The following is a 22,450-nucleotide window of genomic DNA, read 5'->3' as shown; positions in this document are numbered from 1 at the left end:
CGCAAGGAATCATGTTCCAAAAGGAGAGGAGCAAGGAATCATGTTCCAGAAGGAGAGGAGCAAGGAATAACTTCAACTCTCCATTGCCGTGAGTAAGTGGTGGTGCTAGCATTGCCTTAGAAGCATTCTTCAGCCTCATCACTATAAAGATGTTTGGGGAAGAATAACTATAACACCACAAGCCCAACCCCTAGTTTGTTTCCCTTGCAGATTGTACCGTTTTTGTTTCATATTTCTCCCCTTCTTTCTCCTACAAGTCGATCAATTTCAGATGGCTGAAGCACTCATTTCCGTTCTCCTAGAACAATTGGCTTCAATCATCCATCAACAGGTACAACAACAAGTGAAATTGGTAGTTGATGTTAAGAAAGAAGTTGCAAATCTCAACGACAATTTCCGAGCTATAAAAGCCGTGCTCAAAGATGCAGAGGAGAGGCAAGTGAAGGAGGATTCAGTCAAACAATGGCTGGATAAGTTAAGGGACGTGTCCAACGAGATGGAGGACGTGTTGGATGATTGGAACACTGAAATTCTGAGGCTACAAATTGAGAAACAAGAGAAAGGTGGAAATACTCTTGATACGACTAAGAAGAAGGTATGTCTATGCATTCCTGCTGCTTTCTTTTGTTCTGGCCAAGTTAGTCGAGTTATTTTTCGTCGCGATATTGCTATAAATATTAAAGATCTCAATGAAAGGTTAGCAACAATTGCTAAGATGAGGCAAGATTTTAACTTTCAGTACACAAAAGGTGGTACTGAACATATTGAGAGACAAAAGACTACTTCTTTTGTCGATCAAACATTTGGTCGTGTAGATGAAAAAGAATTATTGGTGGGTAAGTTGTTGAGTGAGAGTAATCCTGAAGTGCAGAGCCCCCTTGTCATCCCTATTGTAGGGATGGGTGGGATTGGTAAAACAACCCTTTCCCAACTAGCATATAATGACGAAAAAGTGAAGGCCAATTTCAAAATAAGAATATGGGTTTGTGTCTCAGACCCATTTGATGAGCTCAACATAGCCAAAGCCATCATAGTTGCCCTTGATGGAAATGTCAATTCCCTTTCGAATGACCTAGAAGCTTTCTTCCAATGTGTGCACAAGTCTATCGAGGGGAAAAAGTTTCTCCTCGTCTTAGATGATGTGTGGAACCAAGACTATAAGAAGTGGGAACAATTGAAGCTACCTTTACAGAATGGTGCAGTAGGTAGTAAAATTATAGTCACTACACGAAAAGAAGAAGTAGCTAGGATGATGGGAGCACCCGATAACACTATCAATTTGAAGGTGTTGAGTGATGAAAATTGTTGGTCATTGTTTGCTAGAATTGCCTTTACCAATAGAAACCAAGATGAGTGTAAAACTTTAGAACCTATTGGTAAGGAAATTGTAAAGAAGTGCAAAGGGTTGCCTCTTGTTGCCAAGACTTTAGGTGGTCTCATGCTTTGTAAGAAAACAAAGAAAGAATGGCAAGATGTTTTGAGTAGTGAGATATGGGAGTTACACACGATGGAGCAACAAGTTTTCCAACCGCTATTACTAAGTTATTATGATTTAACTCCAATGATCAAACGTTGTCTATTATATTGTGTTACTTTCCCAAAAGACCATGTAATTAAGAAAAAAGTTTTGATTGAGTTGTGGATGTCACAAGGTTTTATTGGTTCAGTTGAGAACAAAGAAAAGACAATGATAGACATTGGAGAGTCATATTTTGATGACTTAGTAATGCGATCTTTCTTCCAGAATTTCAAAGAAGATAAATTTGGAAATATTAAACAGTGTCAAATGCATGATATTGTGCACGACTTTCTTCAATATTTAACTGAGAATGAATGCTTAATCGTTGAGTTTAAAGGTGGGGAGGAGAGAATAGAATTGCCCAACAAGCTTGGTCATTTGACCATAATGTTTGCACCCGAAGGACGTTTTCCCCTTTCTTTTGACCACTGCCAACGTCTGCGGACCATTACAACATTTAATTGTAAAATTACAAGTCTCAGCCGAGAGTTGATTTTACAATCAAAATGCGTGAGGACGTTGAATTTGAGTCGCAATGATATCGAAGAAGTTCCGGACGAGGTTGGCGTGTTGGTGCACTTGAGGTATTTGGATTTATCCGAAAACGAGAGGCTGCAGAAATTACCTGATAGTTTGTGTAATTTAGTCAATTTGCAAACCTTGCGAGTTGATTGGTGCCAGGAGTTAGAAAAGTTACCCGAGGCCATGGGAAAGTTGATCAGCTTGCAGCATCTTTATGCCAAGGGTTGTCGGAGGCTGAAGAAATTACCTGATAGTTTATGTAATTTAGTCAATTTGCAAACCTTGCGACTTGATGGGTGCGAGGAGTTAGAAAAGTTACCCGAGGCCATGGGAAAGTTGACCAGCTTGCAGCATCTTCATGCTCAGGGTGTTTCGGGGCTGAGGTTGCCCAAATCAATTGCGAGGTTGAAAAGTCTACGGACGCTAGATCTCGAGTCTGTTGTAATTGAAGGTAGTGGAGATGAAGAAGGATTGAGGTTAAGTGATTTGAGAGACTTGGACGAGCTTCAGGGGGAGCTTGAGATCAAATTGGTGGGGGAATTGAAAGAAAGTGCTGCGAGTGATGCGGAGAAAGCCAAATTGGTGAACAAGAAACACCTTCTTCATTTGAGACTGTGGTTCTACAGGGGGGAGAGGGACCAGAGTAGCATCCAGGAAGCAGTATTGAATGCCTTACAGCCAAATTCAAATCTTGAATCCTTAGAGATCGAAGGTTACGGTGGCAGCACCCTGTACTACCCCAATTGGACCTCCTCTTTAATTAACTTGAAAAGCCTGACCTTCAGTCGGTGCGATGTTTGGAAGTATGTGCCTCTTTCGGTTTTGGGCTACTTGGGGTCCCTTGAGACACTCAGATTTGAAGGCATGGAACAAGTGAAAAAGGTTGGATTTGAGTACTCACTTGATCATCAAGTTATATTGTTCCCCAATCTGAAACAACTCCAGTTCTTTGAGATGCGGGAGTGGGAAGAATGGGATCATGATGAGAATGATGCTACTTCATCGTCACCAACTTGTTTCATGCCACGCCTTTCTACTTTATCCATCACTTACTGCAAAAAGCTGAAGACACTGCCAGACTTCCTTCCAAGGAAGACGCCGCTGCTTCAGAATTTGATCATCAGACTGTGTGACATTCTCTCCCAAAGTTGCAAAGACAGGCAAGGCCCGGAGTGGTCCAAGATTTCTCACATCCCAAACATCACAATTGGTTGGAAAACTGTACAAAAAGATGGAGTTTGGATCGAACAAGAGGATTGATCAACAACGTCATCCATCCAATTCCTTGGTACGTAATTTGTTCACCAATCATTTTTTTTTTTCTGTTAATTTCCAATTTTCACAATCATCTATCTCTTTTGGCTTGAGATGAAACCAGAGCAGTCCGTCTGTCTCAAGGTTTAGGAAGGCCTAAATGAAAATGATAATAGATTGGTATCATTTCTCTCAGTCAAGGTTTACAACTCAACATGTGGATCTGACGAAAAAAACTTACTGCTTTAGTTTTATAAAACCTGACAATTTCCTTATCAACCAAGCAATAGAAAAAATATTACATAAATTTGAACTTGCTGTGCTCTAATGTGAATTTAGTCAGCTATGTATTTTAGTTTAACAATGTCTGACATGTCTCATCTTTTCTGCTCTTGACTCGTAGTCTCAGCCTCTCTACTTTCAAATGCAATGATTTATTTACTTCTTTTCCATCTTTTCATTACAACTCAATAGCTAGATTGATAGGATCTTTAATTGATGTTCTCACTCAATCTATATCAACTATTCTCAGTTTCTACTCTTTACTAAGTTAGGAAGGCGCCTTTGAACTCATCTTGCATCGGGTAAGGCCAACAATCAAACAAATTGCATAAATTCAAGAAGTAATCAATAAACATATTAAGGCCAGGACTAAACTTGATAGCCGAGTAAGTTATCATCACTTTAGTATATCAAGTCACCACTTGAAATTTAGTTACATGGATTGATTCACTCAGTTCTATAGAATGGCTTGGTCTGATAATATACTTGTACAATACAAATATGGGGACATTTGAAAACATATTGAATTTTTCTGTTTCTTTGTTTGCCAGAGAAAACCTTGTCTGATGCAACTTATATGTTCAGATCATTTTCAGAAAATATTTGTACATTATACAAACTACTGCACTTGTTTTTGTTTTTTCTGGTACATGAATATCCCCTACGGTCAACTCTAATTTAGAAAACATTTGTACCACCAATTTCCTGGAGCTATTCAGATTCTGTCTTAGACAAGTATGGAAACTTACAATTCAAACCAGCTCTTCGATGCATAGTGTTCTTTTTTCATGTATAGAATATTCTGGTCTTGAAATTAATTCTATATTATTTTATATATCTTCTTTTGAATGTGTTGCTGACTTAAGAAGTTTATGGAATGTATCCAGGAATGTTGAAAATGGTTGAAAATTACCAAGGCCGTGGGCAAGCTGTTTAACTTACAGTATCATAAATAATTATAAGCTGGAAGTCTTCAAAAGCTTAGTGAGGTTAACAATATCCAAGAAAGTGTGTGAGAGATAAGGGTGATCCTGAGCAAGCACGATTGGTAAATGAGAAGAAACTTGATTTGGGACCAAGTTTGTGGTACTCAACAAGAGAAGATCAACAAATACTGAACCCCTTGCACTCAAATCCAAACATCAGTAACTACAGTTGCATTGTGCACACTGTGCAATAGATGACAGATGTCTTCAAATAATTTCAGAAGGCTGAGGGATGATGAGTGCTGTTTATGTGAATTTGTGCCTCTTTTGGGGAATTTGGTGTCTGTTGAATCACTGCAGTTATGTTTTGACATGAAAACCAAAGAGGTATATAGAAGTTGAGTTTCAAGATACAATTATCATGAATTTTAATCTTTAATTCGGGAGTCCAGGATTGATTGTCTTATTTAATTCAGGCCATAGGTAACAATATCTTATTGTGTTTGGTATGTGTTCATATTATTGCAGTGCTCCAAAAGGATAAATGATAAGTTGAGAAGAGCAAGTAGGGTTTTTCAAGGGGTGTGCATTTAGAGATGTGAGTAGACAGACCTGAATCATCATCTAATACCTGCCTAGCTTGTCGAAAAGGAAGGTTGGGGAGCCCTATAAGGAGGAAAATGTAACTTTTGGACCTGCGGTCAGAGATGGAGAGAGCGTTTTTGGCGTCGGTGCTCATATTTATGCATCCACTCCTTGAGTGATCCCTTCATTTATGTGATGGACTTGCAAATGCTGCTAGGCATGCTTGCCACACAGTATGTATGTACATGGTGCAAGGTGCTTACGTATAGAGCTCAGGGCTGCTAGTCGAGGTGCTGAATCAGCAATGAGAGCACTTGATCTTGCTGACATGCCCAATTTCCTCCAACTGTAGCCACAGAAAGCTTGGCTGGCACTCTGGGACATATATAGAAGGTCGAGATTTCTCAAACGTGGGGTTTCAGATGTTGCTCTCATTTCTCATACATTTTGGTATGGTTGGAGGTGAAGCCTATTCTCTCTCAAAGTTGCAAAGACAGGCAAGGCCTAAAGTGGTCCAAGATTTCTCACGTCGCAAACATCAAAATTGATCACAAAATTGTACAAGAAGATGGAGTTTGGATTTGATCACCCATCCGATTCCTTGGGTATGTACCAATCATTTTCTTTCTTCTTTTATCTGTTAATCTCCAATTATCTGCATGCAAATTTGATTATTAAGTCTCTTTTGACTGTCCAAAGATGATGATGATCTAACTCTAGGTTGAGTTCAAGCCAGAGCAGTGCCTTGGCCAAGCCAACCAAGGCAACTGCGTTGGATCTCTAGCTTTAGGAAGGCCTAAATGAAAAGGAAAATGACAAAACCTGAAGAAGTTTACTGCATTAGTTTTACAATAGTAAAAAGATTCACCAATTTAGTTCCATAATGTAAATTTGGCCTTGCTCTGCTCTAATTTAAATTTAGTAAACAATTTTAGTTTAACAAAGCCTGATATTTCTCATCTTTGCTGCTCTTGTAGTCTCAGCCTCTACTTTCAAATGCTAATTAATATTTATTTATGTTTGTTTTTCTGTTCTGTTTTTTCTATCCAAAACTCAATAGATTGATAGATCTTAAATTGATGCTCTCACCCAATCTATATCTCCTAGTGTCAGTTGCTTCTCATTACTAATTTAGGAAGGCACCTTCAAATTTAGCCTTAGAACTCATTTGCATTGGGTAAGGCCAGTGATCAAACAACCTGTATATCAAGGCCAGGACTAATCTTGATAACTGAGTAGGTTATCATCACTTTAATGTATGAAATTTAGTTACATGGATTCAATTGCAAAAAGGCTGATCTTCTCACTACACTTCCATCAATTATGAATGACTTATACATCTGCTTGTTAAACTTCTTATATCAGGTGCAAAAGAAATTGATTGCAATGAAATAGTGGAACAGCAGAAATGATCCGAAAGTCTCATTTGAGTTCACATTCAAGACTTTCGTATCATGCTGACCTCTGTATAGTATGGCAGATTGAAGACTATGCAACGCCGTTTTATATGTTGGGGAATTTCATATTCTCACCCAGTCATATCACCATCCAGGATATTGTCGTTCCTCCTTTTTTTATACTGCAGCTCCTTAAAAGGTAAAATAGTTTGTTTGAACATGTCATTTTGTAGTTGAACTGAATCTTTTTTTTTTTATGTTAGATTTGATGTCTGATTTTCTTATCTCAGCAGCACAAGATCTCCATGGAATAGTGGAAAGGTGGAAGCCTGAATCTCATTGGATGTGACCTCTTTGTTGTAGGCCAAATTGAAGTCTCTTTCTTGTCAATCAGTTCATTATGCTGAGGATTTGACATCCTTAATTAAGAAACTTCGACTCAATTCATCAATCACTTCTATTGTTCGTAATTCTTGAGCTTCTGAAGAGGTATATTTGACATTTATTCTGTCCTCCTCTTGGACTTATATATATATATATATATATATATATATGCTAAGTACTTTAGTGGTAGTCTGTCTACAACGAGTGGTCTGAGTAGTTGCTATGTGCTTGAATGAGTTTGCTTCACTTAATTTTATTTAACGGCTAGGTCCACTTAGCTAAATGTCCTGCTCACTGTTACATTTAGGGGAATGTGAAAGCATACTGAATTTCTGTTTTTCCATATATAGTAGAGAAGACTCAGAAAAGCAAAAGATCCTCAAAGATATACTCAATAAACTCTATATCAAGGCCTGAAAAAACTTGATAGCTAAGTAAGTTATCATCAAGTTAGTGTATCAAGTAACCCTATTAAATTTGGTTACATGGATTGAATTTGCAAAAAGGCTATTCTTTTCACTACACTCCAATCTATTATGAATGACTGATACATTTGCTTTGCTAATCTTCTTATATCAGCAGCTGAAGATTTTCGCCGCATTGAAATAGTGGACCAGCAGAAATGATCCAAAAGTCTCATTTGATTTCACATTCAAGATTTTTGTGTCATGCTGGCCTCCGTGTAGCATGGCACATTCAAGACTTTGTGTAACTCTGTGTTAATATAGTGAGAATAGTCATATTCTCATCCAGTCATACCATTCTCCATGACATCATCATTCCTCTTCTCATCGATCACTTCTATTTTTCATAATAAAACTCCCAACTCCTGAAGAGTGAAGAGGTATATTTGACATTTGTTCTATCCTCCTCTTGAAGTTATATATGCTTAATACTTCAGTAATATTCTGTTTTCGATGAGTGGTCTGAGTAGTTGCTATGTGCTTGAATGAGTTTGCTTCACTTAATTTTATATAAGGGATAGGTCCGCTAAGCTATATTTCCTACTCACTATTATGTTTAAGGAAATTGTGAAAGCATACTGAATTTCTGTTTTGGCATACATATTAAGGACAACTCAGAAGAGGAGATGAACCTCGAAGAAATACTGAATGCTTACTACCATATCCAAACCTGGAATCCTTGTATATTGGAAACTACAATGCCACAAAATTGATGCCCCATTGTCTCTGAATAATTTGAAAAGGCTTGAGTTCTCATGTTGGGGCTATATATAAAGTCTTGCCTCTTTTGGTTTTGGGGAAATGGTGTCGTCCTGTTACTCGATGCAATATTTTAAGATGTCTGTTGTGAAACAGGTGGGATTTGAGTCACTGATAATGGAATAATGATCATCATCATCTTCATCCCATCCTCATCTTATTTTTTTTATTTTTTATTTTTTCAAATTTGAAACAATTTAGCTTTGTCATCTTGGAGGAGTGGGAAGAGTGTGAAGGAATGGCAGCTGGGTCTGGGTGGAGGGAAGAGGTTGATCTCAAATTAAAGACACACCTCTGCAAAATTTGAGGATTATATCTCCCCCAATTCTTAGGCAAAGTTGTGGAAAAAGAGGAAACATGATGTGGCTTGACATTTCTCACATCCTAAACATCCAAATTGATAATGAGTTTGTACAAAGAGATGGAGTTTGGATCCTACAAGAATCTGGTGAAACCTGCCCTTAATTACTTCATCATCAACCGATACATCTTGATCTTCTTTCTGGTAATTAATTAAAGTTATATGTGTGTGTGTGTGTGTGTATTATTTTCAAAATTTATCGATCTATTTCAATTTCTTTATTTATTTTTTATTTTTTATTCAGTAGTACTTGCTACTTACATGTCTGAATAGACTGAATAGTTGCACCTCGTATTTTATCCATCTTTCGATTATGTTCATGTTAGGTTTCTTTATGTCCAAAATATTGTGGAAGAGATGGACAGTAGTCATTGCTACAGTTCTTAAGGAAGACACTGGTGAAGAATTTGTTCATCTTGGGAGGAACAGATCTCCAGTGAAGTTGCAAGAACAGAGGCATGGAATCCAGAATGGGCCCAGATTTCTCACATTCTAAACATTGTTTCTCTAACGAGCTGAACAGGTATGTGCTTAAATGAGTTTGAGTCACTTAGTTTTATAGAATGGCTGGGTCAGGTATATTGTCTGATAATATACCTGTACGTTACATATAGAGGGACATTTGAAATAATATTGAATTTTTCTGTTTCTTTGTTAGCCTGACAAAACCTTGTCTGATGCAACTTATATGTTCAAATCACTTTTAGAAAAGATTTGTACATTATACAAGCTACTGTACTTGTGTTTTATTTTTCTGGTACATGAATATCCCATTGGGTCAACTCCAAGAAAAAATTTGTACCACCAATTCGTGGAGCTATTCAGATTCTGTCTTATACAAGTCTGGAGGCTTACAATTTTCAAACCAGCTCTTAGATGCAGTGTTCTGTTTTCATGTATAGAGTATTCTGTTCTTCAAATTAAATCTATATTCTTTTATGTATCTTTTTTTCACTGATGGAACTGACCTAAGAAGTTTATGGAATCATTGGAGCAATCACTGATATATTCTATTATATATCCACTTTTATATATTAAATGCAGTACTCCAGAAGGACAAATGATTAATGGTGAAGAGCAAGCAAGGTGTTTCTAGGGGTGTGCATTCGGAGATGTGAAAAGACAGACCCAAATCATCAACTATTAGCTGCCTTGTCGAAAGGAAGATCAGGGAGCCCAACAAGGAGGAAAATGTTACTCTTGGACCTCCTGTAAGAGAAGGAGTGAACTTTTGATGCTCAAAGTTATGCCACGCCATGCATGCTTGCAACACAGGATGTATCTACGCAGTGCTAGGTGCTTGGAATTAGGCCTTTTCTTATAAAGCTCAAGGCTACGTACTGATCCATGTTCAGAGTCAGCAATGAGAGCACTTGCTCGTGCTGACATGACCAATTTCCACCAACAGTACCAACAGAAAGCTTGTCTGGCAGAAGAAAGTTTGGGATTCCTCAAATGTGGTGTGAGATGATGCTGTCATTTCTCATGCATTTGGGGTTTGGTTGGAATTGAAACTAATATTCTGGTATTATCTAGCCTCGTATCTGGCAGGAATGTAGTTATGAAATCTTAAGAAACACAATTTGCTTTATTTCATTACTTGTTAACTCATTGTGGTGAGTACATTATACAAAAATCTTTATTACATGCATGTTTAGTTTTTTATTGTCGTATGTATAACTCCAGGTATATGTATACCTTCTGGGGTGAACTGTGATAAAAACTCTAGTGCCACCAATTTCATGGTGTTATATACTCAGATAAATTCTATACAAGTCAGGAAAGCTTACCATATAACCACAATACTCTTAGACGGAACTCGATCTGTTTTCTTCTGCAGAGAGTTCTTCTTATGTAAATTTCGATCCTCTATTTGCTTTATGTTCTCTTCAACCTTATTTGATTTACTTGTACTTAAATTCACTGCAATTGACAAAGTAAGTTATTGAATATTTCCAAAAGCAACCACGAGAATAATAGGTCTAGCAAGTGCTAGCAGTTGGTGCCTATGGTGATGACATTGACAACAGAGAATTTACCTCTGACATAGAGTGCTGTTTTGCAAGATGAAGCATCTTCAAGTAGCCTGAGAAAGCAAAATTAATGAACTGTTAATAGGTTGGCAGTACTAGACAAGACCAGATCCACCAATAATTACAGTGGCACCACACTGTACCCCAAACGGATGATATCGTTAAATAATTTGAGAAGGCTTGCCTTCAATGAGTGGCACAGTGACTTATGTGAATCCGTACCTCTATTGGCCAAGAATCTAAAAAAGGTCAGAGTTGAGTCTAGACTCTAGATTGATACAAGTATCCTTAACTTAATTAGGCAATCCATGATAAATTGTCTGATTTCATTCAGTTCATAGGTGACATAACATCATATTGGGTATAACTAAGTTCATAGCAAGAAGGCTTTGCGCTGGAGGAAAATGTTACTCTTGGACCTGTCAGAGAAGTAGAGCATTTTTTTTGCGCGTGGCAAGCTCAGTAGCTCATATATTCTGAATGATACCTTCATTCATGTGACTTGACCTTTCTAGAATATATAGAAACTCTTGTTTGCATTAGTGGTAGTAGGAAGGTGAAGGCTGATAGGGACTAATCATCAGTTCATCACCACATGCTGCCACGCATTCGTGCAGTAGCACAGACTGTTTCTAGTTTGAGACAGTGCAAGGAGCTCAGGGACTAGTGCTGGGAACATGACCAAGATCTCCTGGTCTAGGTGCTTAATTAGCTCTAAGAGCACTTGTTGTTCTGACATGATGAGAAGGGTTCATATTGAGGATGTCACTCCAACTCCTTCGACACTACCTGCACAAAGGGTACGAGTTTATGGTTTCTCAACTGTGAGGTTTACATGTTGCTGCCATGTCTCAGATTAGAAATTTTTGACTCCTATTAGATCGAATATCAAAAGAAGTAAACTTTAGTTTGGTTCACAATTATCAATCATCACACGACAAGTTTATCTCTTATGTACATAATTCATTAGTGTTTTTGCTGGGGGAAAAAAAAAAAAAGAAAAAAAAAAACAACAACAGAAGGATTGTTTAATTATCAGCCCTTGATAAAGACCCTCATTAGCCCTAATCAGGTGAGCTATGTTCCTGGCAGGCACATCTCTAACAATGTCATGATTGCTCAAGAGATGTTGTTTAAGTTCAAAAAGTCTTGTGGCCATAAAGGGTTCTTTGCTTGGAAGGTTGATTTGTCTAAAGCCTATGATAGACTAATATGGAACTTTATTGAGCGTGTGCTTTGGGAAGTTCAATTTCCTGAACCTATTCTGAAATTAATCATGCACTGCATTACTTCCACCAGTTTCCAGATTTGCCTTAATGGTGAACTCACTAATTCTTTTAAAGCTTAGAGAGGGATTAGACAAGGAGATCCTCTTTCTCCTTACATCTTTGTCCTCTGTATGGAAAAGCTATCTCATTTGATAGTCTGCTGTGGAGTTTGGCCAATGGAAACCTGTTAGAGCTTCTCAATCTGGCCCTATGGTTTCTCATTTATTTTTTGCTGATGATTTAATGTTTTTGCTGAGGCCACTACTAATCAAGCCACTACGCTCAAAAAATGTCTTGACCTCTTTTGCTCTCTCTCTGGACAAGCTGTTAGTTATCAGAAGTCTCTTATTTTTTGCTCTCCTAACACTACCAAGATGACTGCTGCTGATATTTCCAGGACTTGTGGCTCTCCCCTTACTGAGGATATTGGAAAATATCTTGGTATGCCTCTCATTCACTCTCGAGTTAATATGCATACGTATGCTGGTGTTTTTGACAAGATCCAAAATAGACTCTCTAGCTAGAAGAGTAAGGTGCTTAGCATGGCTGGCAGACTTACTTTAGTTCAATCTGTTACTTCTTCTATCCCTATTTATGCCATGCAAACTGCAAAACTACCTGCTAGTCTTTGTGATAAAATTGATAAATTAAATAGAGACTTTATTTGGGGGGATACTAATGGCAAAAAGAAAGGTCAACTGGGATATGGTCTGCCAACCCAAACAGTTGGGTGGTTTGGGAGTTAATTTGTGCTGAGATGAACCAGGCAATGCTTTCTAAAGCAAGTTGGAGAATCTTCTAAAATGATAGTGGTTTATGGGCTTCGATTTACAAAGCTAAGTATCTATCTAAAAATCTTCTTACTGATATGAACTATAAGCCTCCTCCTGATTGTTCTAGCACTTGGAGAAGCATCTATGGTGCGAAGTTGATGAGAAAATGCTTAAAATGGAGAGTTGGTGATGGGAGAAGAATTAATTTTTGGACTGATCATTGGCTCATGCCCAATCCCCTTATCACTTTTGCTCTTCCTTTAGCTACTATCAATATTAATGCTGTTATCAGTGATTTCTCCTTACTTTGGTGCCAAGTCACATTGTCAGCCAAATAGTCAGTGTCCCTACTGGTTTTGCGAACTGTGGCAGTGATTCTCTTATCTGGGGCACTACTTCCAATGGTAAATTTTCTGTCAAGTCTGCCTACAATTCTAAGTTTGATTTGAGTAGGCCTCATGTCTCCCATTGGAACACTATATGGAAATTTAATGTTCCTCCAAAACTCAAATCTTTCTTATGGGTGGTTATGCATAAAAAACTTCTGACTAATGTCCAAAGAGCTACAAGAGGCTTCACACTGGATCCTTCATGCCCTATATGCCATATGGAGGAGGAAACTATCTTGCACATGCTCATAGATTGTCCTAGAGCATCTGCCATTTGGAGAGCCTTTCTCAAACCGGGTAACATTCTCAACTCTTTCTTTCTTGATTGGATTGGTTGGATTGCTGCTCAAATTCATTGTCAAACTGTCATTCAAAAGAATGTGAAATGGTGCAGTCTCTTTGTTTTCACTTGTTGGTTCATATGGAAATGGAGGAATAAGGCTGTTTTTATCCCAATTTTGCTATGCCTACCTACCCTAGAAAAGTTATTTGGAACTATGCAGATGAGTGGACTAGTGTCAATCCCAGGAAAAATGTGGATTCTGTTTTCAGTAGTGTTTATCTTGCTTGGCAAAAACCTGCTGATAATTTCTATTAGTTAAATGTGGATGGGACTAGGAGCTCATCTTCTGGTAAGATTGGAGCTGGAGGTGTGATTAGGGATAAATTTGGCAACTGGATTTCTGGATTTCAAGTCAACTTAGGCATTGGTGATATCCTTGATGCTGAGGCCTGGGGTCTTTACTTTGGACTTAAAATGGCTGCTAACTTGCAGATCCCTCAATTGGAGGTTGAGTCTGACTCTGCGGTCCTGGTTCAGCTGATCCAATGTGCTGAGCTTGACACTCACCCTCTTGGTTCTTTATTGATTGGTTGCTTGAACTACATGAAGAGCATGGGAATGGCTCATATCTGCCACATCTTCAGGGGATGCAATATGACCGCAGATGCTTTAGCCAAAGACAGTATTAATCATGAGCTTGGTCTTATTGTTCTTGATAGCCCTCCCCTGCATGCCGCTCAGTTCTACCTTGATGACATAGCCTCTGTGTCTAGAGCTAGAAGGAGTGCTTGTGTTAATTCTTAGTTGTTGTTCTTTTCTGTTTAGGTCTTTTAGGGCCCGCTTGTAACAAAAAAAAAGGATTGTTTAATGGTTATCAATCAACTTATGATCAGTATCTCAAGTAATGATCCTATGTAATATTAGTTTAAGGGCTTGAAATGCAGTTTCTGATTGCCAAATCCAAATGTGACTGATGAATTCGATCAATAGAACTTTTGAGACACAAAACAAATTCCAGGAGTGCGAAAATTATTTCTTAGTCAGAGGAAGTTCTACCTGTCTGATTTGATGTATATGTTCCGGTCAGTTTCAGCAATATTTTCACATTATACAAATATATATGATGTTTGAGGACAAGTATATATTGATAAACAGAGAGAGAGTAAAATTTCAGAGAGAATGGAGATTCAAGTGTTCTTATTCATCTCATACAAAGAGGTATTTATAAGAATACATTTCAAGTGTGAAAGCTCAAAGAGTAACTCAATTTGATAACAACTACATTTACAGCTGCAGCTTCACATGGTGGCTATGATGATGATAATTGCCATGCTTGTTGCCCTTTGGCATAAAGCTTGTCACACAAGTCACAATACCTACATTATACACTCAAGTACCTATTGTATACATGATATAGACATTTATACTAGGACTCATGTTGTACATGTGAATCATATATACTACAACACTCCCCCTTGGATATTTCATGTTAATAGTATTGTCTAGGTAGTGCGCTTCGAAATTGCCTCGTTAAAAACCTTGCCAAGTAATAAAACCCTGTGGGAAAAAACAACCTTGGTCGAAGGAGAAAAAGAGTACAACGCGCGTTGAGTGTGGAGTATGTATCTGGATACTCCCCCTGATTTAGACTCCCCCTGGAGATCGTGGGAGTTCGGATAACCTTTTCAATCCGATACTCTTCACATGTTTCTCGAAAGGGGATTTTGATAACGACTTAGTAAATAAGTCCGCTACATTTTCCTCTGATCGGATTTGATTTATTTCAATTTTTAGAAGTGTTTGTTGTTGCTGATTGTAGAAGAATTTTGGCGATATATGCTTGGTATTGTTCCCCTTGATGAAACCTAATTTCATTTGCTCAATACAAGCTGCATTATCTTCGTAAATGCATGTAGGTTCTTCTGTGGCAGACTTCAAACCACAGGTTCCTCGAATGTGTCTATTTACAGACCTTAGCCATATGCATTCACGCACAGCTTCATGTAGAGCAATAATCTCTGCATGATTTGAGGAAGTAGCAACAAGGGTCTATTTTGTGGATCTCCAAGATATCGCGGTGCTTCCCATGGTAAAGACATAACCTGTAATACCCTGAAAAATCCAAATTAATTTCCGAGGACATTTTAGAATGATTTCGTGGTCATGGGTGATTATACGAAGCTTGGAGAAGTGTGGAATTAGTTCGAACGTTTTTATTTCGAAAAACGTACGTTAATTAGGGCACGCGAAATCGACTTTTTATACGTGCCGAATTTGGGAAAATTTCCTTCACGAAAGTTGTAGAGCGCGTCGATACAACTTCGTGGACATATGGAACGCGTAAATCGGAGTTCGTATGAGGAAGTTATGGCTATTGGAAGAAGTTTCCATTTTAGTATATAAAGGAAAAATTAGAAAATATTTTCATTTTAGCCATTTCCTTTTCCGGAAGGCGCTCTCTCTCTCTCTTCTCTCTCGTCCGCTCCCTCAGAGTCGAAGTTTTTCGACTGACCCGACCCGAACCCGGCATTCCGACCAGACTTTTCCGGCGAGCTCCGACCACCTCCGGCGACGAAACTTTCCAGACAGGATCGCCTCCGCCGTCTGGTCGTCCCTCTGGTGTTCTCTACCGCCGATTCTCCTTCACGGCGGCGCTGCAAGTCGACCCAGTTTGAGGAAAACGGACCCGGCCGGAAAACACAGCTCCGACGTCGGCAAGGCTTCGATTTTTCTTGGTTGAGCTCAGAACTGCCTCGTCGATCGATCCTTGGTGGTAGTTTGGATCGATTCAAGTGAAACTCCGGTCAACTCAGTTGTGATTACTGTTCACGGCTTGTGAGGTAGTTTTTGATCCCTTAAGCTTGTTTTCTGACTTCGATCCAGTTATGAAAGTTCACAAGCATGCTTAGATGAAGAACTTTCATGTTGGGAGTTTTGTCTAATTTTGACTTGGGATGGGCGGCGGTGCCGCCACTGTGATGGTGGTTTCCGGCGACCTCCGGTCACCCAAGGACAGTTTCTGTCCATTTTTGTGTTCTACGTGTCGATATGATCATTTCGATATATTATACGCATTTTTTGGATATCGTATGATTTAGTTATGAATTTTTACGGTTTCGATCGATTTCGATAATCCAATTAATGTTTTTCGAAGATCGGACCGTCCGATGGACTTGTAGATTTGATATGTTGATCGTATGACTGTCCCGGTGACTTTGTGAGGTCACGGGCGAAGATCCGACCGTTGGATCTTCGTATAATTGTGAATTAGGGTTTTGGGAAGCGATTCGTGAGAATCCGACCGTCGGATTTTCATGAAATTTTGTGGAGATGTTGATGAGGATGATTCAGGAAGATCCGACCGTTGGATCTTCGTGATAATTTTGGGGGATGATCCTATGGGCGATCCGTGAGGATCCGACCGTTGGATCATCATATAATTTCGATCCGACCGTTGGATCGTCTTTATTTTTATTTATGAGTTGGTTGGCTAAGTTATGTTCATATTGGATTTAGGTGATTGACGGTCTTCCTTGGTGAGCGGTTTTGGCGTGTTTTGTGAAATTGAAGACGCAGCGGGATTAGAGGTGAGTAAACCTCACGCGGTTAATATTACGAACCGAGTAACTTTAATTAATTTATTTGTCGTAATTGTGTGAAAAATATTTATGGAATAAATATTTGTTTTAAATCATATGGACTTGATCAACTACGGTCCATAGGTAAGTAAAATGATTTTAAGTATACAAAATGAATTTCACGATTTTTATGCGTGAATTATAGTTGGTATTAGTGGTCATTCCTGAGTGGGTGATTACGTATATATATATTTACGTGATTATATGTGGAATGGTGTGACATTGAAGAGTGTGGAATTGTGGTGATTTAGTTATTATGAGTTGAGATGTGACTTATCACATTTATATGTGACTTATCGTATTTATACGTGAATTATCACATTTATACGTGACTTATCACATTTATATGTGACTTATCGTATTTATACGTGACTTATCATATTTATATGAGACTTATCACATTTATATGTGACTTATCATATTTATATGTGACATTATCACATTTATATGTGTCTTATCACATTTATATGTGACATACCATATTTATACGTGAATTACTATATTTATATGTGATGATCATGATCACTGAATCATGTGGATTTTATGATGGACATTGGGGGATGTATAGAGTGTTGGAATGTAGTGCTCTGAGGACAGGGAGTCCGAAGAACGCCGGTTAAATAATAACCGAGATGTAGTGCTCTGAGGACGGGGAGTCCGAAGAACGCCGATTAAATAATAACCGAGATGTAGTGCTCTGAGGACTGGGAGTCCAAAGAACGCCGGTTAATTAATAACTGAGATGTAGTGCTCTGAGGACAGGGAGTCCGAAGAACGCCGGTTGAATAATAACCGAGATGACAGGTAACAAGGTAGTTAGAACTCTAACGTGTTGTTGGTGTTGGGTCCAAACAGTTGGGATGGATCAAAGTGGTAGTATTGTGGGTAGAGAATTGTGGAAATGTATTCGTTGGGGATTTTCCGTGTTTTGTTTTGATGTTTCCTTGCAGATGTTGAGATTGTTGGTTGTTTACTTGAGTTAAAATAAAAATGAATTAAAATCAACAGTTCTTTCTTGTTTACTCATACGAGCTTTGCAAAAAGCTTACCGGGTTTTGTGTTGTTGCAATTTCCGGTACACTATTCAAATTTTGTAGCGGGAAATCCTACAGGTCAGGTGAATCGAGAAGGTGATCAGGCTGCTGAGAGTAGTGGGATTGAGGTTACAGCTTTATTGTGAGGTTGTTATGCTCATTGAGCTTGCATTTAAATTTGGAGAGAGCGTGTTGTAATATTTAGTAACTTGAGGATTGTTTTATTGTTTTATTGAGAGGTGTGAAGTGTGGTTGTTTTGAGAAAAAATTTAGGATGTTTATTTGTAATAGTTATTATTCATGTTTCGGATTTGAATTGTTTATTCAAAATTCGGGGCGTGACATAACCTGTTTGGGAGCGACCTTTGTGAGGGTCAGAGAGATACCCTGCATCAGCAAAACCCATCAAGACATCATTATCATTTTGATGGAGGGGAGGAGGAGAACGTCGGCCACCATGGATGGTGTCGCCGGCGTTCATATTACGGAAGGTGGCCTTTTGCCTTGTGGGATCTAATCCCATACCTCCGTCTTTTCTTTTCTCCCTGTAGGGATAAAACAAGCCCATATCAATCGTACCTTTTAAGTATCGAAAGATTGTCTTTATACCAATCCAATGGCGGCGTGTTGGCGAGGAACTATGTCGAGCCAACAAGTTAACTGCGAATGAGATATCCGGTCTTGTGCATTGAGCTAAGTACAATAATGCACCTATTGCACTTAGATATGGCACTTCAGCCTCTAATAAGCCTTCGTCCTCATTCTTTGGACGAAATTGATCTTTTCTGGGCTCAAGACTACGGCTGATCATGGGAGTACTCACAGGCTTTGCTTTATCTTCATTAAAGCGCCTTAGTAATTTTTGAGTATATGCTGACTGATGGATCATAATCCCATCACTACGGTGCTCGAGTTCTATTCCGAGACAAAACCGTGTTTTCCCAAGATCTTTCATCTCAAATTCAGATTTCAAATATTTAGCAGTTTCTTTTAACTCATTTAGAGTTCTAATTAGATTCATGTCATTGACATATACTGCTATAATTGCAAATCCAGAACTTGTCCTTTTAATGAACACGCATGGGCATATTTCATTGTTAATATATCCCTTCCTAATCAAGTAGTCACTTAGACGGTTATACCACATCCGTCCGGATTGTTTCAATCCATATAGTGAGCGTCTCAATCTTATTGAAAACGCGCTCCATGGTTTAGAGCCATTTGATTTGGGTAATTGAAGTCCATCTGGAACCTTCATATATATCTCTGAATCTAGATCCCCATAGAGATATGCTGTAACCACATCCATAAGCTGCATGTCAAGTTTTTCGGAAACTACCAAACTGACAAGGTAGCGGAACGTTATAACGTCCATTACGGGAGAATATGTCTCCTCGTAGTCGATTCCAGGGCGTTGTGAGAAACCTTGTGCCACAAGGCGGGCTTTGTATCTAACAACCTCATTTTTCTCATTACGCTTTCTAACAAAGACCCATTTATGGCCAACAGGTTTTATATTTGGTGGTGTCAGCATTATAGACCCAAATACTTGTCTCTTTGTTAGTGAATCCAATTCAGTTTGGATCGCATCTTTCCATTTAGACCAATCTACTCTTCGTTGACATTCTTCAACGGAGCGAGGTTCGATATTATCGTATTCTATAATTCCTTTTGCAATATGATATGCAAAGGCATCATTAATAGTCATAGAATTTCTATCCATCACCACATGTATACTAGTGTAATTCATGGAGATCTCTTTATTCTCTGGAATTGGTTCTGTTATTGGAGCGTCCTCCAATGATGTCTCTTTGACATAACCATAATCCGGAATATTTTCATGAGATGGATTAATTGTATCGATGATTAATGGATTATTTTGTGCCAAACTCGCTTTCTTTCTTGGGCGAGAATCCATCGAGCCTATGGGCCTCCCGCGCTTCCTGGCGGGAGCCATGGGTCTAGCCACTACGTCACCCATATAGGGGACGTTGGCGCCATTCTCATGTACTCTTGAGATGGCATCATGTCCTCTAGTGTTAGGGACATCAATCCTTGCAGGCACATTTGCAGCAGGTATATGTGATCTTGTCACTTTAGCGATATCAGAAAACGCATCAGGCATTGATTCTGCTATGTTCTGAAGATCGAGAATTCTTCGCACTTCTATTTCAGATTGTGCTGTTCGGGGATCAAGATGAGACAGAGTGGGGACAAACCAAGACAATTCCTGTCTTTTTTGTTGAACATTACTGTTCATGTCTCCCCCTAATGACGGGAAGACTGTCTCATCAAAGTGACAATCCGCAAATCTAGCGGTAAATAGATCACCTGTCAAGGGTTCTATATAGCGGATAATGGTGGGAGAGTCATATCCAGTATAAAGACCTAATCGTCTTTGAGGACCCATTTTGGTGCGCTGTGGCGGCGCAATTGGCACATAGACTGCACACCCGAATATTCGTAAGTGTGAGACATCGGGCTCATACCCAGTGACCATCTGGGAAGCAGAAAATGGTTGGGTGGCAGTGGGCCTCAGACGAATAAGCACAGTTGCGTGCAATATTGCATAGCCCCAAGCAGAAATAGGGAGATTGGTGCGCATAACCAGTGCTCGAGCAACCATTTGAAGTCTTTTAATGGCAGCTTCTGCGAGACCATTTTGGGTGTGTACATGAGGTACAGGGTGTTCAACCTCGATCCCAATGGACATGCAATAATCATCAAAAGTTTTTGATGTAAACTCTCCAGCATTGTCAAGACGAATTGACTTAATAGGATGATCAGGGTGGTGAGCCCTTAATTTAATGACCTGTGCTAGGAGTTTAGCAAATGCAGCATTTCTCGTGGATAATAGCATGACATGTGACTAGCGTGTCGATGCATCAACCAACACCATAAAATATCTAAATGGTCCGCAAGTTGGTTGAATAGGTCCACAAATATCACCTTGTATTCTTTGCAAGAATGGTATATTTTCTTTAGAGTCCTTTGCATAGGATGGTCTTGATCCTACCTTTGCTAAAGAGCAAGCCTTGCAAAACGAATGATATGAAGTAGTTCTTTCGACCAATCTTTGGTTCGTACTTCTTTTCGTTTTGAAGAATGGATGTCCGTGTGAAGTTTTTAATATACGAAGCATCATATCACGACTTGGGTGACCCAAGCGGTCGTGCCAAAGTCTATATGTGTCAGAATCCCATAAATTTTCATTCATGACATGGTTGGATTCAATTGCTCTGATAGTGGTTGCATATAATCCACTAGAGCGACACATAAGTTTCTCTAATACTCGTGTATTTCTGTAGTTATTAGAGGTAATGCAAAGGAACTCTTGTCCATTCTCACAATGTGTTTCCACATGAAGGTCATTGGCTCTTATATCTTTAAAACTCAATAAGGTTCTTCCAGCCCTAGGAGCGTATAGAGCTTCGATGATATTAATATTCGTGCCATTTGGCAACAAAAATTGAGCTGGTCCTCGACCATGAATTAATTGTGATGATCCTGCCATCGTAGTTATTGAAGATCGACTAGGCGTCATCCATAAAAATAATTGCCTGTGTCATAATATAGTATGTGTGGTGCCACTATCAAGAAGGCATTCCATTTCTCCGGAAAACATACTGAAAAAGAATAAAGTTCGGAATATTAACACATGTCCATGACATTGAATGCGATACTTTATTGATAAGGAAAATAACCAATGATTACATCAAGGTTTCCAAAGTCTATTCCAAAATACAATCAAACTTTATACAACTTGTAATTGCTTATTCCGTTTGGTAATTCCAATGAAATATGACCAGGGAAGTAGAGAGATGTTGGTGGAGCGAGGCTCGCTTAAATACCTTGATCGCAATTACTTTCCTAGACATCATACTTCATTGGGTACGCCACATGAGAAAAAGTCAATACCATTGTTATTGATTAAGGCACATTTGCCATTCTTGGAAAATAGAAAGGACTATTCTAATCAAAGTCTGCTGCATCCTCGTGCACTTGTTTAGCTTTGAAGTCCTCTATGGTGAGATTGACATCTTCACTCTCTTCATCTTCGGGTTGGATTCTTGCAGATGCTTCGGCAGGACTCGGCAGGAGCTCTCGGCAGATGCTTCGGCAGGACTCGGCAGCACTCGGCAGGACCTCTCGGCAGATGCTTCGACAGGACTCGGCAGCACTCTGCAGGAGCTCTCGCCAGATGCTTCGGCAGGACTCGGCAGCACTCGGCAGGACTCGGCAGGACTTCGACAACGGTTCGGCAGCGGTTCAATTTTTCCGGTGGCCGGTTCAGGCTGTTTCCGGCCGGTTCTGGCGGTTCTGAAACCGGTTCTGGGCCTCTTGGATCAAGGGCTTTGATATGGGCTAGAGTTTGGAGGCTTTTTGTAAGTTTGAAAAAATGACTTCGATCGGATTATGAACTACCTCTCCTCTTTTCAATTTCGATTCTAATTCTAGAGCAATTTCGTGCTGATAACGTGTTTGAGGACAAGTATATATTGATAAACAAAGAGAGAGAGAGTAAAATTTCAGAGAGAATGGAGATTCAAGTGTTCTTATTCATCTCATACAAAGAGGT

The 22,450-nt window shown here is 39.1% G+C and overlaps 1 protein-coding gene across 30 annotated transcripts in view; it reads left to right on the top strand.

The window, feature by feature from the left end:
- The first annotated feature begins 16 nt into the window (after positions 1 to 16).
- LOC112185241 (putative disease resistance protein RGA3) overlaps positions 17 to 22,450 on the top strand; it is a 53,284-nt gene continuing 30,850 nt past the window's right edge. For 20 of the 30 annotated variants that reach the window (XM_040514602.1, XM_040514608.1, XM_040514593.1 and 17 more), the window contains exons 1-2: positions 17 to 3,329; positions 15,551 to 15,553. In XM_040514602.1, the coding sequence (XP_040370536.1) occupies positions 272 to 3,301 (3,030 nt within the window). In that variant the 5' untranslated portion in view covers positions 17 to 271 and the 3' untranslated portion in view covers positions 3,302 to 3,329; positions 15,551 to 15,553. Of the gene's footprint in view, positions 3,330 to 4,464; positions 4,891 to 5,031; positions 5,694 to 6,453; positions 6,685 to 6,775; positions 6,975 to 7,219; positions 7,304 to 7,448; positions 8,598 to 8,779; positions 8,977 to 9,497; positions 10,105 to 15,550; positions 15,554 to 22,450 lie in introns of those variants that run through there. The other 10 variants (XM_040514618.1, XM_040514617.1, XM_024323479.2 and 7 more) reach the window with 10 other exon arrangements.

The sequence above is a fragment of the Rosa chinensis genome, chromosome 2, assembly GCF_002994745.2.
Source record: "Rosa chinensis cultivar Old Blush chromosome 2, RchiOBHm-V2, whole genome shotgun sequence".
NCBI classification, from domain to species: domain Eukaryota; kingdom Viridiplantae; phylum Streptophyta; class Magnoliopsida; order Rosales; family Rosaceae; genus Rosa; species Rosa chinensis.
This window is presented reverse-complemented; position numbering and strand designations above follow the sequence as displayed.